Source organism: Diabrotica virgifera, chromosome 5, assembly GCF_917563875.1.
Source record: "Diabrotica virgifera virgifera chromosome 5, PGI_DIABVI_V3a".
Lineage (NCBI taxonomy): Eukaryota > Metazoa > Arthropoda > Insecta > Coleoptera > Chrysomelidae > Diabrotica > Diabrotica virgifera.
The window spans coordinates 54109052-54127962 of NC_065447.1; the positions used below are offsets into that span (position 1 = coordinate 54109052).

The following is an 18911-nucleotide window of genomic DNA, read 5'->3' on the forward strand; positions in this document are numbered from 1 at the left end:
AGTACCAGGAAGCAACAATTCGTTTGGATTTTTACCTAGATAAAGAGATGGGTTATGGAATGCAATTGTTGATTCCCCCATGTCTATCAATTATCGGTCCGTTTGCCTTGCAAATTATAGAAGACTGTAGAAAGATGTAGAAGAATTTTAGGTTTTTATTTGTGATTATATAAATATTTTATTTTAGAACATGCTCTTACGTAATCCTCTGCAAGGTTTGGTTTTTACCCCGGTTATAGAACCAAATCACGACGATGCTGTAATAACTGAATATTCTCACGAACTACTGAAACAAGGGAAATTTCACCATGTACCCATCCTAGCAGGATATACATCATTGGAAGGATATTTCAATCAATTAACAGGTAATTTTAATTAATTTCATACTAATTTGCTCTTCCTTCCTCTAAGAAGGAACACCAATTTAGACGAATCAGTTAGAATGATCGACGAATATATAGAGTAAAAACGTACACCTACCTTGGTACGAACGTCAATGAGAATTTGGGGCATTCCCTAGAAAACGCTAGAAATCAAATGTAGGCTAGAGAAAGCAACATCTTCATTTGAGTGGAGTAATATATCAGCATCACCAGTGGCGTTACAGCTCTTTATGAGCCAAAACTTTCTTCGGAACAATCCTCCATTCGCCCCTGTCTCTAGCGACTCTTCTCCATGCTCTAGTTTCAATAGATTTTAAATCATTTTTTAAGTTGTCTTGGTAACTAAGTTTCTGAATCATATGTTAGCACTGGTCTTATTAGTGTTTTGTAGATACTTAGTCAATTTAATTTTTCTAGGTATTTTTGAGGCCATCTGTCTTCTTAAGCCATAGTAACACTTATTGGCGAACACTATTCTTGTTTTAATTTCTTCACTGACATTTAGTGTAGGAAACAAAGGTTGAACCTTGCAAAATGGACACAAGTCCGGTTTTATTTTTTTTCTGGTATATCAAGAGGTGCTTATTATAAGACTAACTTTTTCTGAAAAAATTTCGCCCCGGAACCTCCCTTTTTACCCCTTTAAAGGGGGTAATTTGTGGTTTTTGCGGAACGTAGCCCTTCCTGTAACTTTTACAAAAAATTTCTCTTATAGAAATATGAAGAGGACTATATTTTCTACGATTTATTTCTGACACCATCTCTCTATCATCCACCGTTTAGCGGGGGTGGCGCCCTAAAGTTGACAAGTTTTTAAAAAAGATGTTTTTAAAAAAATATATATTTTTTCCTAACTGTAACGGAAATGAAGAAGAAATCCTGCGGCAATTATTTACAAATAATTGACTTGTTTTTTGGTATAGGTTATACTTAAGAGTAATTGCCCTTTTTTTAATTACAGGGTGTTACATTTTAAAAAACCTCTTTTTATACCATCTGAACCGTTTATGCTAGAGTAAAAAGACTTTCAGCGATTACCCATGTACTGGTGCTATTTACAAATTTGTATAATGCACCCCCATTTTTTCCCCGGAACCACCCCAAAGAAAAGAAGAATTAATAAATAAATTGATTTTCTTGGAATCCTTCACACACAATGCCCTTTATTAATATGCTTCATATATCATTTTATGCACGTTATTATTACCCATGGAACCACCCCTTTTTTCCCCGGAACCACCCCAAAGAAAAGAAGAATTAATAAATAAATTGATTTTCTTGGAATCCTTCACACACAATGCCCTTTATTAATATGCTTCATATATCATTTTGTGCACGTTATTATTACCCATGCATGGACATCAAAAGCAATTTCCTAGTGCAACCCCTGTAGCAAAAAAAAATAAATAAAATAGGGGGTTGAAATTTTTTTTTGTTTTTTGCTTTTTGATCCATATGGGCATATGCTTCATCAATAGTGCTTTTCAAAAATATATATGGTTATTGCAACATCTCTGCGAAAACCACCCCTATCCTTGAAAATATACTGCAGAAACTACCCCTATCCCTTGGCGAGCATGTTTTTACGATTTTCTCATTACCTATGTATTCTTTTTAAACAAAACTTATACAAGGTTAAAGACCACTATTTACTCTAAAAATTATGTCGTATTCATTTTTTCGTATAAGCAACCGTTACGGCACAGTGGCGCCGTAAACCTCATATATGCTTTGGCGGGCTCCAGTTTTTGTTTTTTTTTTCGTCATCTGTTCGTTTTATTGATAAAGTACTTATGCAAAATAAAACAACACAGTGTAACCTACAAATTATGACTTATGCACATTTTACATTCTTTGCTCCCCAAAGCCACAGTGGTGGCCCAAAATAAATTTTTGCATATTTTCGCCACCTACATGCATTTTATTGCATTAATGCTACCTTAACAGCACAATATTTACTCTTAGGTGGTCGCTACGCAGTGGCGGATCCAGGGAGGGGTGATGGGGTGATCACCTCCCCCTCTCAAACCAAGTGATATTATATTCAAAGATTATAAAAATATTCATTTATTTTTATAGAAATTTAACCAATTGGCACCCCCCTCTTAACGATGCTGGATCCACCACTGTCGCTAAAGCATAAAAAGTCATTCTTATAAAAATAATATTAATATAATATAAGTATTTCTATAAAAATAAATGAATATTTTTATAATCTTCAAATATAATATCACTTGGTTTGAGAGGGGTGGGGGTGATCGCCCCCATCACCCCTCCCTGGATCCGCCACTGCTTAGCGACCAATTATGGGTGAATATTGTGCTATTAAGGTAGCATTAACGCAATAAAATGCGTGTAGGTGGCGAAAATATGAAAAAATTTATTTTGGGCCACCACTGTAGCTTTGGGGAGCAAAGAATGTAAAATGTGCATAGGTCATGATTTGTAGGTTACACTGTGTTGTTTTATTTTGCAGAAGTACTTTATCAATAAAACAAACAGATGACGAAAAAATAAACAAAAACTGGAGCCCGTCAAAGCATATATGAGGTTTACGGCGCCACTGTGCCGTAACGGTTGCTTAAACGAAAAAAATGGATAGGACCTAATTTTTAGAGTAAATAGTGGTCTTTAACCTTGTATAAGTTTTGTATAAAAAAAATGAATAGGTAATGAGAAAATCGTAAAAACATGCTGGATAAGGTGTAGGGGTAGTTTCTGCAGTATATTTTCAAGGATAGGGGTGGTTTGCGCAGGGATGTTGCAATAACCATATATATTTTTGAAAAGCACTATTGATGAAGCATATGCCCATAGGGATCAAAAAGCAAAAAACAAAAAAAAATTCAAACCCCCATTTTATTTATTATTTTTGGCTACAGGGGTTGCACTAGGAAATCGGTTTTAGTGTCCATGCATGGGTAATAATAACTTGCACAAAATGATATATGAAGCATATTAATGAAGGGCATTGTGTGTGAAGGATTCCAAGAAAATCACTTTATTTATTAATTCTTCTTTTTTTTTGGGTGGTTCCGGGGAAAAAATGGGGGTGCATTATACAAATTTCTAAATAACACCAGTACATGGGTAATCGCTGAAAGTCTTTTTACTCTAACATAAACGGTTCAGATGGTATAAAAAGGGGTTTTTTAAAATGTAACACCCTGTAATTAAAAAAAGGGCAATTATCCTTAAATTAAACCTATACCAAAAAATCAATCATCTATTTTTGAATAATTTCCGTAGCATTTTTTTTTTTTAATATCCGTTACAGTTAGGGAAAAATATATATTTTTTAACAACATCTTTTTTAAAAACTTGTCAACTTTGGGGCGCCACCCTTGCTAAATGGTGGATGATAGAGAGATGCTGTTGGAAATATATCGTAGAAAATATAGTCCTCTTCATATTTCTATAAAAGAAATTTTTTGTAAAAGGTACAGGAAGGGCTACGTTCTGCAAAAACCATAAATTACCCCCTTTAAAGGGGTGAAAAGGGGGGTTCCGGGGCGAAATTTTTTCAGAAAAAGTTAGTCTTATAATAATCACCCCTTGATATGCCAGAAAAAAAATCAAACCGGACTTGTGTCCATTTTGCAAGGTTCAACCTCTGTTTCCTACACTAATTGTTATCTTTAGTTAGTAGCGAGCCTAAGTACACACACCCAAACTTATATGGAATCCTCTAATATTTCTAACTATTTCGTGCAAATTTAAAAAAACGAACACACGAAGTCAAACAATATTTATTTTCAAGCAATTTAATAACAAATACATAACAATTAAATAAAACAATAAAGTATTTAACAAACAAATTGAAAGTAGTTTTTTTAAAGTCAATAGCATAAAAAATGTCAATGTAAAACGAAGAATGTTTAAATTGTTTTTATTTATTTTTTTTTTTGTATTTTGTGGTAGTCAGTGTGATCACCTCTAGTCCTTTGCAAGCTTCAGTTTGCGTGGGCATGCTCCTAATCAAATAATCAACATTTTGTTGTGGTAGGTTTATTGCGGCGAGCTTTAATTTTTCTTTTAAGCATATCTCACAAATACTTTATAGGATTAAGCTCGGGTGAGCAAGCAGGCCACTCTAAACAATGGATACCTTCTGCTTCAATGATATCTGTAGTCATTTTAATGTTATGTACAGGTCCATTATCATGGAATAAAATTAAATTTTCTCCTGTTGCACCTCTCCAGAGCCTGACTACAGGTTATCAACATACCTGTGAGCAGTTAAAGTTGATTGGATGAAAATTAAAGGCGTTTTTTTACGGATCACAATTCCTCTCCAGAACATTACACTTCCCCTTGTATATTTGTGAACAGATCTGACAGTTTTCGTTCTTGCTTGTCTTCCTCGACCTCCAAGTACACGATTTTTAAACAAATCCTGACTTTTTTTGAAAATGGCACATTTTGTCAATTCCCAATGTTCTAGTTTTGGTGGTGAAGACACCAATTTAGGTGATCAATCTTGTGCTGCCTGGATAACTCGGGAACCCATAACTGTCTCCTGCTGTATACTTCTTGGTACGAACTCTTCTTCTTATCGTTTCAACTGAAACAGTTACACCTGTAGCTTCCAAAAGCTGCCTTTGGAGCTGCAGGTGAGAAATGGTTGGATGTCTTACAGCTGATTGGACAATTAAACGATCGTGGAGAGGCGTTATTACTTTTGGCGACTTTCTCTTGCTTTATTTTTGAGCTGTCCTAGTTCCTATTACCTAGCATAGGTTTGGACAGAGCGCCCTGTATTACGCCTAGCTCTACAGCTATGTCCCCCTAAGAACATTACTTTCTCCACAAGACCAATAATCTTTCCTCGTTGTAAGCTCTATAAGCCCACATGAGGCATATTTTCGTTTTTGGACGCAAAAGTTAGTTTATTTATTTTCGTTCAATTTTCAAATCAAGCAAATAACCAATCCGAGTACGTACGTACCGAGCTGTACTAACTGATTGTCTTTTCGATTTGTTTATTTTCAATAAAAACCTTTATTCTTGGCAACAATAACAAGTTTTTTCAAAATAAATAAATATTACTTTGAAATACATAGTGATTCCATATAAGATTGGATGTGTGTATATGAAGGTGTCGACACCTTGCAGTTCTAGGTCGTCAATTATTATTCTTGTAGGTGTCGGGTTGCTTGACTTAGTGCAACACATATATTTGGTCTTTTGAACATTTATATATAATCCTATTTCCTGTGTAGATGCTCTTAACGACCGAAATGCTTCAATCAGAGATTCTGTGGACCTACCTACCTATGATGTCTATTTCATCTGCGTATCGGACAATGTGTACTGATGTGTTAAAGATAGTATAAAGATAGTACTATTTGTATTAATATGGGACTCTCGAATTATTTTTTTTAATGCCAGGTTAAGTAAGAGACACGATAGTCCATTTTTGCAATGGAAGGGTCTTGAGAAATCGTTTGGGATTTATACCATGCTCTCTGCTCCTGTGAGCAGGGCCGGAACTAGGGGGGTGCAAAAGAGGCACGTGCCCCCGGCGGCAAATTCGAGGGGGCAGCAATTTTTTTTGCAGACGGCAAAAAACAGATTTAAACGGTTTCAAATAACTTGAGTAGTAAGACAAACAACATTATGCTAAATTAGTAAGTACCATAAATGTTTTAAACAATTTTACTGACCGTGAACCTTTGCATTCATATCATTTTGTTGTTTCTGGTATTCCCAATTGAAAGGATTGATTATGTGCAAAAGTTTCTTCAAAACGACGATTTAACAGTTGATCAGGCTGCAAAACACGTGCAGGAACTTCTTCAATTTATTAAATCTTCTAGAGATTTTTTGCCACAAGAAGTCCTTGATGAAGCTAAGTTTCTTGCTAGTTTAAACGACGTATCTGAATAATTTAAGGAGAAAAGAAAAGGAAGAAGAGAACCATGTTTGACGAACTATGTGAGGATGAAGTTGTCAACCGTTCCCAAGATGACTTATTCAAAAGTTCAATGCTAGAAATTACTGACAGATTGGTAGTAGAGTTAAGTACTAGATTCAAAGCTTTGGAAAATGTCAATGAAAAGTTTGGATTTTTGAATGGATATAGAATTAATGAAATGGACATCTCTGATCTTAAGGTAAAGGCCGGACTACAAGAAAGACATGAACAAAAAAGACTTTGTATTTGAAATTGAAAGTTTCAAGAACCATGTTTTGGCAGTAGATCCTAACTTGAAGGATGCAAATGCTTCAACAACTCTTGACATAATTTTGAGAAACAAACTTGATGAGGGTTATCCCAATATCACAACAGGACTACAAATCTTTCTAATTATCCCAGTATCAGTTGCTTCGGGACATAGGCGTAACCAGGGGGGGGTTTTGGGGGTTGTAACCCCCCCATTGGGATGTACTTTCAGCTCTATACGCTTAACATCATATCCCTCAGATATTTCCAGTAGTTGTAACCCCCCCCCTTTCAGGTAGATGTAACCCCCCCCTTAGGATCATCCTGGTTACGCCTATGCTTCGGGAGAAAGAAGTTTTATCAAATTAAAAATAGTAAAAAACTATCTAAGAAATTCAATGGAGCAACAAAGGCTCACTGATTTAAGCATCATAGCTATTGAGCACAAACGTGCATCTTCCATTAGTTTTGATGACGTAATACAAGTATTTGCTTCTTAGTCCAGAGAAATAAGATTTTTCTCGTGACACATCCCCTCCAGGCCGAAACCAAATTTTTTGAGTAGTATGGACATTTATATTAATAACCTATATGTTTCCTGCAGCCGATTTTGATGATATACATAGTTATAAACAAATGAAGATCAAAAAACGCTAAATTTTCGCTTTTTTCGTCTATTACTAAAAAGTGAAGCATTTTAAACAAATTTGAGAGTAACAAACTGATAAATCATATAAAAAACTTTAATATGGCGTCCACTGCATACGTCTATGCTTAATTGTTGCTTAGAAAATTGGAAAATAAGTCATAAATTTTGAGATTTTATAAATGTTCATAACTTATGTAAAAATAAAGTTAGAACTTTCTTATTACACAAAATGCTGAGACTTCTGGTGCTTAAATTATATTCTAAATTTCAAAGCAATTGGTCAAATAGTTTAAAAGTTATTTAATTTGTTTATCCCAAATTAATGTTTTTTGCAACACTATAAGTCAGAAAACGATGAGATCATAGTAATACTTCGGACAGTTTATAAAAGAAGAAGATTTATGCTATTAACCTAATTAAAAAAATTACAAAAAATAATTCTAAATAGTGTAAAATTATTTTGCAAGAACATGTCGATTTTTTGCTTATAAACAATTAGAATAACTTTTGAACCGTAACCTGTAGAAAAATTATTTTTCCATATTTAGAAAGACTGAATTTATATACACATTTATAAAGAAAAACAATTGTCCTATGACAATTAGGGACGAAGTTAGCACCCTTCTTTTTTTAATTCACAGCAGCTTTGTTTATAACAATTAAGAAATAAAATTAGCCGCATTTGAAAGAACATACATCAAAGTTTTAACTTACCAGGTATACAAAAGATTTCCTTTCAAGGAAATCGTCCACAAAGCTTAAAATTGTGGCCCTTAAAATCGGCCAGCGTTGAAACTTGGGTTAGTGATGAGAGGGGGGAAGGAGCTGTTAACTGTATCTCTGGTTCTCGATTATTTATTTCGTTGTTTCTTTTTTTAATTTCTATGTACTTTTTACGTACATTACGAATAGGCGTTAGTTAAATAAACTAATTGTTATATACACTATCAAATTTGTTTAAACATTTTTTTTTCAATTTTTTAAATAATATTTTATGTAACTTTTATTGTAAAACGTACATATTAGTTTTACAGGGCGTAACAAAAATACAGGTCATAAATTAAATCACATATTCTGGGACCAAAAATAGATCGATTGGACCTAACTTACCTTAATACAAAAAATGTGCACATAAAAAAAGTTATAGCCCTTTGAAGTTACAAAACGAAAATCGATTTTTTCCAATATAGGGAAAACTATTAGAGATTTTTTATTGAAAATGGACATGTATCATTCTTATGACAGGAACATCTTAAAGAAAATCTATAGTGAAATTTGTGCATCCCATAAAAATTTTATGGGGGTTTGGTTCCCTTAAACCCCCCAAACTTTTGTGTACGTTCCAATTAAATTATAATTGTGGCACCATTAGTTAAACTCACTGTTTTAAAACTTTTTTGCTTCTTAGCATTTTTTCGATAAGGCAGTTTTTATCGAGTTGCGGCTTCTTTTTTAATATGTTTACATAAAGATTTTATGGGGGTTTTGTTCCTTTACACCCCCCCTGAAATGTTTGTGTACGTTCCAATTAAACTATTACTGCGGTACCATTAGTTAAACACAATGTTCCTAAAACTTTTTTGTCTCTTAGTATTTTTTCGATAAGGCACCTTTTATCAAGATTTGGCTTCTTTTTTAATATGGTTCAAAATATGCCTAAAAATGTAAATTATAAATAAATTTTCATACGATTACCAAGTCTCCATAATCGTACTTAACCATATTTAGAAATATGTAGTGGATTTGACTAATATTCAAAATATCTCAATAAAAACTGACTTTTCGAAAAACTACTGAGAGGCAAAAAAGTTTTAAAAACATTCTGTTTAACTAATGGTACCACAATAATAATTTAATTGGAACGTACACAAAAGTTTGGGGGGTTTAAAAGAACAAAACCCCATAAAATTTTTATGCGGTGTCAAAATTTTACTATAATTTTTTTGTAAGATGCTCCTGCCATAAAAATAACACATGTATATTTTCAAGAAAAAATCTCTCGGGATTTTCGATATATTGCACAAAATCGATTTTCATTTTGTAACTTCAAAGGGCTGTAACTTTTTTTATGTGCATATTTATACAAAGGTAAGTTAGGTTCAATCGAACTATTTTTGGTCCCAGAATATGCGATTAAATTTATGACCTGTATTTTTGTACACCCTGTAATTATTATACACTAATCCTATTCAATTATTCCTAAATCTAACACTGGCTTATAATATTGAATTGAAAATAAAAAATCTCAAATAAACTATGTTTTATTTATTGATAAACATGCTACTAGATATAAACGAAAAATGAAATGTAACAAAATTAGAGAGAGGATAAAAAGAACAAAATTATTTTCAGAAAGTTTCTACAATATTGTAATAATTGTATCTTACAAGATTGAAAGTTATAATTTTAAGATTGCAAAAAAAAAACAAAAATTAAGATATTTCATACATTTTGGTATTATAACAAGACTATTAAAATAAAATTAAAGGAGATTTATTTAGGAATTTAGGTATTTTTATGAAAAAAGTAACAATTATCAGTTACCCATTTAATATAAGTTATTGTAAAGTCAAGTGCATATGCAAAATATCGTAAAAGAATTTCCAAAAATTGTTTACACAATTTACATAGTTATTTAAATAACCACTTTATTAACAAAAAACATATCCGTAACGTACGCAAAGAGTACATACAGATTAAAAAAAGAAACTCCAAAATAGATCATAGTGAAAGATAGAGGTTTTGGTTATCGAAGTCCATAAACTATTTATATCTCTGTACTAACAAGTACTCGGTGCAACCAGTTTTGCAAGAGCAGATAGTTTATTTTAATAAAATATCTGGTATAAAGAAGATCTTTTGATCGAATCGGTACTAACGGTTCTTAGCTTAATTTCCAACCCCAATCAATTACGTTTATCTCTTGTTTGGTGATTCTGTAACTTCAGTTTTTCATTCATCTAATAGCATGTTTACCAAAAAAATAAAACCTAGTTCATTTTGAGATTTTCTGATTTCTATAGACCAATACTATTTTTAGAAACAATTGAATGGGATAATTTGTTTTTTCATACTTTAAATTATTACTAAGTTTAATAAAAAACTATGTATTATTATATTATTCATAAATATACATGTTTTGTGATTAAAATTATTTCAAATATTATTAAAAAAAATTGAAAAAAAATGTTTAAACAAATTTGATGGTGTATATAACAATTTATTTATTTAAATAATGCATACTCGTACTGTACGCAAAAAGTACATATAAATTAAAAAAAGAAACGTCGAAATCCGTAGGCGAGAACAAGAGATACAGCTAACAGTTCCTTCCCCCTTCTCATCGATCTCCCAAGTTTCAAGGCCGGCCGATTTTAAGGGTCACATTTTGAAGCCTTGTGGACGATTTGTTTGAAAGTATATATTTTTTATATTTGGTACATTAAAACTCTGAAGTATGTTCTTTCAGATGTGACTGATTTGATTTCGTAATTGTTATAAAGAAAGCCTCTGTGACTTAAAAAAATGGGGGCGGGCAACTTCGTCCCTAATTGTCCTAGGACAATTTTTTCTTTTTTTAATTTGTATAAAAATTCAGTCTTTTTAAATATTAAAAAATAATTTTTCTACGGGTAATGGTTAAAAAGTTATTCTAATTGTTTATAAGCAAAAAATCGACATGTTCTTGCAAAATAATTTTGCGATACTTAGAATAATTTTTTGTCATTTTTTTTAAATTAAATTATTAGCATAAATCTTCTTCTTTCATAAACTATCCAAAGTATTACTGTAATTGCATCATTTTCTGACTTATAGTGTTGAAAAAAAAAATTAATTTGGGATAAACAAATTAAATAACTTTTAAACTATTTAACCAATTATTATGAAATTTAGGGTATAATTTAAGCACCAGAAGTTCCAGCATTCCGTATAATAAGAAGGTTCTAAGTTAATTTTTACATAAGTTATGAATATTTATAGAAACTCAAAATTTATGCATTATTCTGCAATCTTCTAAGCAACCAATAAGGATAGACATATTCAGCGGACGCCATATTGAAGTTTTTTTATATGATTTATGAGTTTCTTACTTCCAAATTTGTTTGAAATGCTTAACCTTTTGGCAATAGACGAAAAAAGCGAAAATTTAGCGTTTTTTGATCTTCATTTGTTTATAACTATCTATATCATCAAAATCGGCTGTAGGAAACATATAGGTTATTATTATAGATGTCCACACTACTCAAAAAATTTAGTTTCGGGCTGGAGGGGGTTGTGTCACCAACATGATATATTTTTTCCTTATTTCTCTGAACTATCTAAAAAAGCCGTAAAATACAATTACCTTTGTAAGGTGGTTTATGAGTAAAGAAAGTTAGTACCTATACCTAGCCCTATTTTTTGTGGATTTGCCGTAATGAAGTACATAGTAATGTTGCAAATTTGTAGTAACTAAGCATATTTTTGAAACTCAAAATGTACAATTAAATTCATTCCTTCCAATAAAACTGTATGTACTATTTTTTATTCACTAACACCTATGCTATGATTTACATCCATTTTTTCAATAAAGGGGGTGGCAAGTTTAAACTTGCCCCCCTTACGGAGTAGCCTAGATCCGGCCCTGCCTGTGAGTGTAATTTTAATTAATTGGACAAGATGAAGCGGTATTTGAAATTCTACCATAGCAAGTAGAAGTTTACCTCTACTAAGTGAGTCGTATGCTGCTTTCAAGTCCACGAATATGTGGTGGGTGTCGAGTAATATAGGTGTGGAATAATATAGCGCTTGTACTATTTCGGCGACTTTAAAACAGTAGGTACAGTTCTTACGATGTCAGTTGGACCAGTATAAAAACAAAATTCGACACCGATTATCGGCGCCGTGTGTAAAACATAGGCGGCGCAATAGAAATTAATGAGTAAACTTTAATTTTTAAATTATGGTTTAATATTTGTTAAACAGTAATAATGTTAATTGTTGTTGTTAATTGTTCACATTTCTTTATGAAATTGACACCAAAGATAATTAAAAATGCATAATACAAATGAAATTTAACGTGGTTATTAATTTTTGAGAACTAAAGAAATAAGACTACACTTTGAATATACACATAAAATACATGAAAATTAATTCATGACTAATGGAGGGATCACTTTTACTACCGTACATGGGACATATTTTTGACAAGTTGAAATATATCACTATCCGTGTGTTCAGAACTTGATTCGACACTTGTGTTTATAACTACCACACCAATATTGGAAAAGAAGTGAAAGGAGCCATTTACACAACAGTTATCAGACCAATAATGACATAAATACGCGGCAGAAACACGACTTGATACAGAAAGGACAGAAAGAATGCTAGAAACAGCAGAGATGAAAAGTGCAGATATACGACAGATATGCAAGGTGGACAACATTAATAACTGGGTAAAAAGCAGAAGAGTATAATGGAACAACTACATGAGCCAAATGACAAAAAACAAAGTAGTAAGGACGGCGAGAGACGGTTCCCCAATAGGAAGATGATCAGTTAGGTCTGTATCCCGCGTATGAAAAAAAAAGTTGATTAATAGTAAGCTGAAAATTTGTTAATAGCTTAAACGGTGTCTAGTCGGATAAACTGTGATATATGAGAACACTGTAACAGGGGCAGTTTTAATTGTGGAACAGGTTAAAAATTTGGAACGGTCAGACTTAAACTCTCCGAACAGAGATTAAACTCTCATGCAAAAATCAAACTGCTACTTATCACCTGTCATAATTCCTGTCATTTGACATATTCTACATGTTTCACTCATTAAAACGCCCATAGGCTGATTTTTGCATGAGAGTTTAATCTCTGTTCGGAGAGTTTAAGTCTGTCGGACAAAATACATGTGCCGTTTTCGTGGTCTGGCCGTTCCAAATTTTTAACCTGTTCCACAATTAAACTTCCCCTGTTTCAGTGTTCCCATATATCAAAATTTCTCCAACTAGACACCCTTAAGCTATTAAAAAATTTTCAGCTTGCTATTAATCAACTTTTTTTTCATACGCGGGATCCAAACCTAAGTGGGAAGACCACGAAAACGATGGAATGACAACTTACTGGAGGCACATTGAAAAACAGACAGAGTCATATCTACATAAGAAGAAGAAGAAGGAAAAGAAGAAGAAGACATTAATATTGGTGACAAAGCAAGATAATATTTTTATTTTACTTGAACATGAGCTACACAATTTTTCCAAATGTCACTTTTGACTTGTAAGTATTGTTGTTGTTTGTTTGGGTTTATATGACTGCGGACACTAAATCCATTCGCCAATTTTACTATTTTTTATTTTATTAGTCATTTTTTCGTATCTTATCCTAAAACTAATACTAATATAATAAACAATTCTACTAATAAATAATTATTTTTGTATTTTTTTTTAATAATTTTTTATATATATATATATATATATATATTTTTATTAATTTTTTTCCAAATGATGTTCTCAGAGTTCCACAGCAAAAACTGCAACAACTTGTAAGTATATATATTGTATTAAAACAGAAAATAGTGAAGAATTACAAAGAATGATGGAAGCACTAGATAGTGAATCGACAAAGATGGGACTGAACATCGCTTACAGTAAAACAAAAGCCATGACCAATCAACAAGGCGAACCAATAATTACAGTGGCACAAACAAGAATAAAGCAAGTAAAAGATTATACTCTAGGACAAATCACTAAATTAAATAAAAAAAAATCAGACCGAAGAAATAAAAAAAAAAATAAGATTGGCCTGGGCATCACTCGGAAAACTGTCTTTTATTCTAAAGAAAAAAAATACCCCCAATACCTAAAATCAAGAGTCTTCAATCAATGTACAATCCCTCTCCTCATATATGGCTCTTAGACATGGACATATGCAAAGGAAAATATGGAAAAAATAAAAATATGAAACATGAAAAATTCCATTAATTACATTATCCAATCAGCGGACTGAGCAAATTGACGTCATTAAATCTCGCATAATATATGGGATAAACTGTATAAACTGTATATCCTGTATAAACAAAACAGTTATTAAAATTTAGAATTGATCATTAAAAGTATATAATACTTACAAATTCAATTTAATGTACTTATTCATTTTTCAAGTACTAAAGAAATGAGACAAAAAATGTATTATAAAAATAAAATAATTGTAAGTTATGACGACGACACTGTATATATAGTGTTTATATTGCTTGCCGCCTTTGAAACATGAGAAGGTATTTTGACCAGATAACGATATGATTTGAGCCTAAGCACTTCCGAACAATTTGACCAATTACTCTTCAGTATTGCCCAATAAGATACGTTAGAAAGTAATAAGCCACACCCGCGTCCATGTGGACTAATACAAGGAGTGATCAATTTTGAAGCAAGCAAATGTTTATATGGTTTATCTTTATTTCTATGCTCTTCGTAGAATTACTGACCGGACCCCAAAAATGCTTCTGGTCCAACTGCCATCGTAAGAACAGTACTTCAAGTTGCAGCTCTGCAACCCTAAGTCTGATGATGGGTTATAAGCTTTCAGTCAACACCTCATTCGTCATTCTATCTGGTCCAAGAAGGAGTTGTGTTTAGAGATCGGCAGACATGAATAATTCAAGGTTTTCATATTTGTGTAAAATGGGTGAAAACATTTAGATATTGTGATCAATAAATATAAAATTAAAACCGATATTATATTTTTACAGCAATCTTTAGACTATGGGTAGCGAAATTCGATTTATATCATCCACAACTTGTACCTAATGATATGAACCTCCTACCAATTATAAAAAGTATTATAGCCGAAAGTATTAAGAGTAAATATTTTGGTTTACTACCAGTTGCTTTGAGTACAGAAGAACTCATGAGGGTAAGTCAACACATATTATTTATTTTAATTTTGTGCTTATTTTATTCACATAATATTATGTTAGGGCCACAAATAACATCATTGAACCTTAGGAAGTGTACCTCAAAAAAAAATTACAGCCCTGTGAAGTTAGAAAATGAAAACCAACTCTTCCTAATATTCTATAAACTCTCTGAGATTTTCAAATGCAAATGGATTAGCTTTTAACTAAATGTTCCAAGTTGCAAAATCTCTTCCCTACCATATTGTTGCAAGAAACAAAGAGTTAATGGAAAATGTGATCGCTAAAATCCATTAGTGGATTTGCATCTGAAGAAGAAGAAGAAGACCATATTGTTCTGAAAAGCCATTTTTGTACCTATCTAATTTCTCTTATAGACCTGATCATTTTAATGTCTTTTATTGTGTGTTGCAGGGCCGCCGCTACCATGTGTGCAAAGTGTGCATCGCACACAGGCGGCCAACAATAGGGGCGGCCAAAAGCAGGCCACTGGATGATACTACTTTTTTAAAACGCAAATAAGTTCAAATAATTAAATAGAAATGTTTCATATAATTCTAATTCTAAAGTCTAATATTCCAAACAATAAATATTACTATTATTACCTGATAATACTAAAATGCGCTTCATTTAACATTTATGTTTATGCTACATTTTTTTCGCGAATTTAAATATTTTTCTATTATATTAGATTGTAGCCCAGGTATAACGCACGTAGAACAAATAAATAAGAATAAATTATTTTAGTAAGATGTGTTTCAACTTCAACGCCAGTTCGGATATTTTTTCTCACGAAACTGACGTAACTGGACAAGGTCTCTTTGCATTTATAGAGAATAAACTTCTTCTTCTTCTTCTTCTTTTTATATAGACATTACTCTGTCTGTTTTTCAATGTACCTCCAGTAAGTTGTCATTCCATCTTTTTCGTGGCCTTCCCACTGATCGTCTTCCTATTGGGGAACCGTCGCTCGCCGTTCTTACTACTCTAATTTGTTGTCATTCGGCTTATGTGGTCGTTCCATTCTACTCTTCTGCTTTTCACCCAGTTATTAATGTTGTCCACCTTGCACCTCCTTCGTATATCTGCACTTCTAGCTCTATCCCACAGCGTCTTACCATCGATTTTTCGCAATGTTTTCATATCTGCTGTTTCTAGCATTCTTTTTGTCCTTTCTGTATCAGGTCGTGTTTCTGCCGCGTATGTCATTATTGGTCTGATGACTGTTTTGTAAATTCTGCCTTTCACTTCTTTTCTGATGTTTTTATTTCTCCATATTGTTTCATTCAGGCAACCTGCGGCTCTGTTTGCTTTATTCACCTGATCTTTCACTTCTGTTTCGAGCTTTTCGTAGCTGCATAGTGTGATGCCTAGATATTTAAACTCCATAACTTGTTCTATTATTTGACCCTCCAGCTCTAGTTTGCTTTATTCACCTGATCTTTCACTTCTGTTTCGAGCTTTTCGTAGCTGCATAGTGTGATGCCTAGATATTTAAACTCCATAACTTGTTCTATTATTTGACCCTCCAGCTCTAATTTACACCTTATTAGATCTGCTGTTATAACCATGCATTTAGACTAAATGCATAGAAAATAAACTTGAAGAATTAAATATAAATATTATGGATAATATGCGTGGACAGGCTTACGATAATGGAGCCAATATGCGTGGTATACACATTGGATTGCAGAAAATCCTCGAGAGAAATATCCTCGATCATTTTTTATTCCCTTTTCTGCACATAGTTTAAATCTGGTGGTGAATGATTCAGTAAAATTAAGTTTTGAGTGGGTGGAATTTTTTAATACTGTAGGTACAGGAACTATATGTATTTTTTCTTCTTCGAATATTTGAAGGAAAATTTTAGTAAAGCACCTTCCAAAGTGGACATTAAAAGCATTGTTGGACATGCGATGGGAGAATCTGATCGATGAATCGCTCCATTAAAACCCAGATAAGTAAAATATATGATGCTTTAAAAGAATTGCAAAATGATAACAAAAGGGATATGAATTTGGAAATTCAATGGATAAACATATTCAATTGTGAGAAAGTGTATAAAGCCCTTACAGTACAGACATAAACAGTCGGAGACTGATATAAGTGTAACCCATTTATATGAAGAAATTAAAGCTATTCAACCATATGTTACCGCAGCAAAACGTCCTGGTAATATTCTTGAATACATTTACGAAATAATATTATATCAACATTTCCAAATTTAACTATAATCGTACGTATATTCATTCATAACTCTACCGTTTACTGTAGCTAAGGGTGAGCGGTCGTTTCAAAACTTAAAATTATTTGCGATTTTCAATGAAGCAAGATAGACTTTCTGCTTTAGCAATGTTATCTATCGAACATGAAGTGTGTGCGACAATGGATATTAAAAACAAAGACATTGTCAAAATTTTTCCCGAAACGGAAGCCAGAAAAGTTTGTTTTTAGTTTCTTCATGTATTTGTGTTATATTATTCTCGGTTTATTTTAATTAAATGGAAGTTTAAGTTAGGATATACAATATGCATATAATGGGCGTTTAGTTGGATCATGGATATTACTCAAATTGTTTAAGTATTTATCTATTTACAACTTATTATTCTTATGCATCTTCTGCACATTTCTTTAAATACTAGTATGTACATATTTCTAAAGTGTTGGAAGGGGGGCGGCAAATATTAAGTTGCACACGGGCGGCCAACATCTCAGCGGCGGCCCTGGTGTGTTGTGTTGGCAATTACTCTTCCCTGAAGTCTTCCTCCTATAAGACGAAACTCTGAAGATGGCATGTGACATGCTGAAAGTACTTAGCTGATTTTAATAAACAATTTTACACACTATGAAGTTGTTCGAGATCATACCCCTGTTTCCAGTTTGACCAATATCTAATAATCCCCAACTTCCACTAAGCGGCAAAATTAACGGAACGCCTTAAAAATGGGACATATGTTAGATGTCTTCTTTCTTCTTTACGTGCCATCGCCGCGACGAAGATTGGCAATCATCATTGCTATTCTCACTGTTGACACTACAGCCCGAAAGAGTTCTCTTGAGCTACATCCAAACCATTCTCTGAGATTTCTCAGCCAGGACATTTTTCTCCTACCTATGCTGCGCCTTCCTTGGATCTTTCCCCGCATAATTAATTTTAGGAGTTCATATCTGTCACCACGTGTTATATGACCCAAGTATTGAAGTTTTCTTATTTTGATGGAATCCAATATCTCCCTGCTGTTCTGTGTTCTCCTTAGTACTTCCTCATTGGTTATTCTGTCTGTCCAGGAGATTCTCAGCATTCTTCAATACGTCCACATCTCAAATGCTTCCAATCTATTGAGGCATTATTTATTGAGAGTCCATGTCTCCACACCATACAAAAGAACAGAAAATACATAACATTTTAGTACTCGCTTTCTAATATTTAGGCTGAAATCTCTACTACATAATATTTGTTTCATATTAGTGAATGCACTTCTAGCCTTTTCTATTCTAATTCGGATTTCTTTGGTATAATCGTTTGTTTCACTAATGTCTGTCCCTAAATAGTTATAATTCTAAACTCGTTCGATCGTCTTATTATTTACGTGTAGATTGATGTTTCTAATATTTTTCTTTGATATAACCATGAATTTTGTTTTCTTTATGTTTAGTGACAGACCAAATTCTTCACTCGTTGCAACAACCTTATCTAAAATTCTTTGTAGATCTGTAATAGTTTCTGCTATTGGTATTGTGTCATCGGCGATTCTAATTTCACATAAAATATGGGTAGGCCATTTATTTTTATGCCTGCTACTTCATCTTCTAATGCTTTTTTGA

General features: G+C 32.7%; 1 protein-coding gene across 1 annotated transcript in view; it reads left to right on the forward strand.

Moving 5' to 3' along the window:
• Window positions 1-18911, forward strand: part of LOC114339368 (juvenile hormone esterase) — a 61685-nt gene that overhangs the window by 31390 nt on the left and 11384 nt on the right. Inside the window, exons 5-6 of the mRNA XM_050651451.1 lie at window positions 188-365; window positions 14922-15085. Of these exons, the coding sequence (XP_050507408.1) occupies window positions 188-365; window positions 14922-15085 (342 nt within the window). The remainder of the gene's footprint in view (window positions 1-187; window positions 366-14921; window positions 15086-18911) is intronic.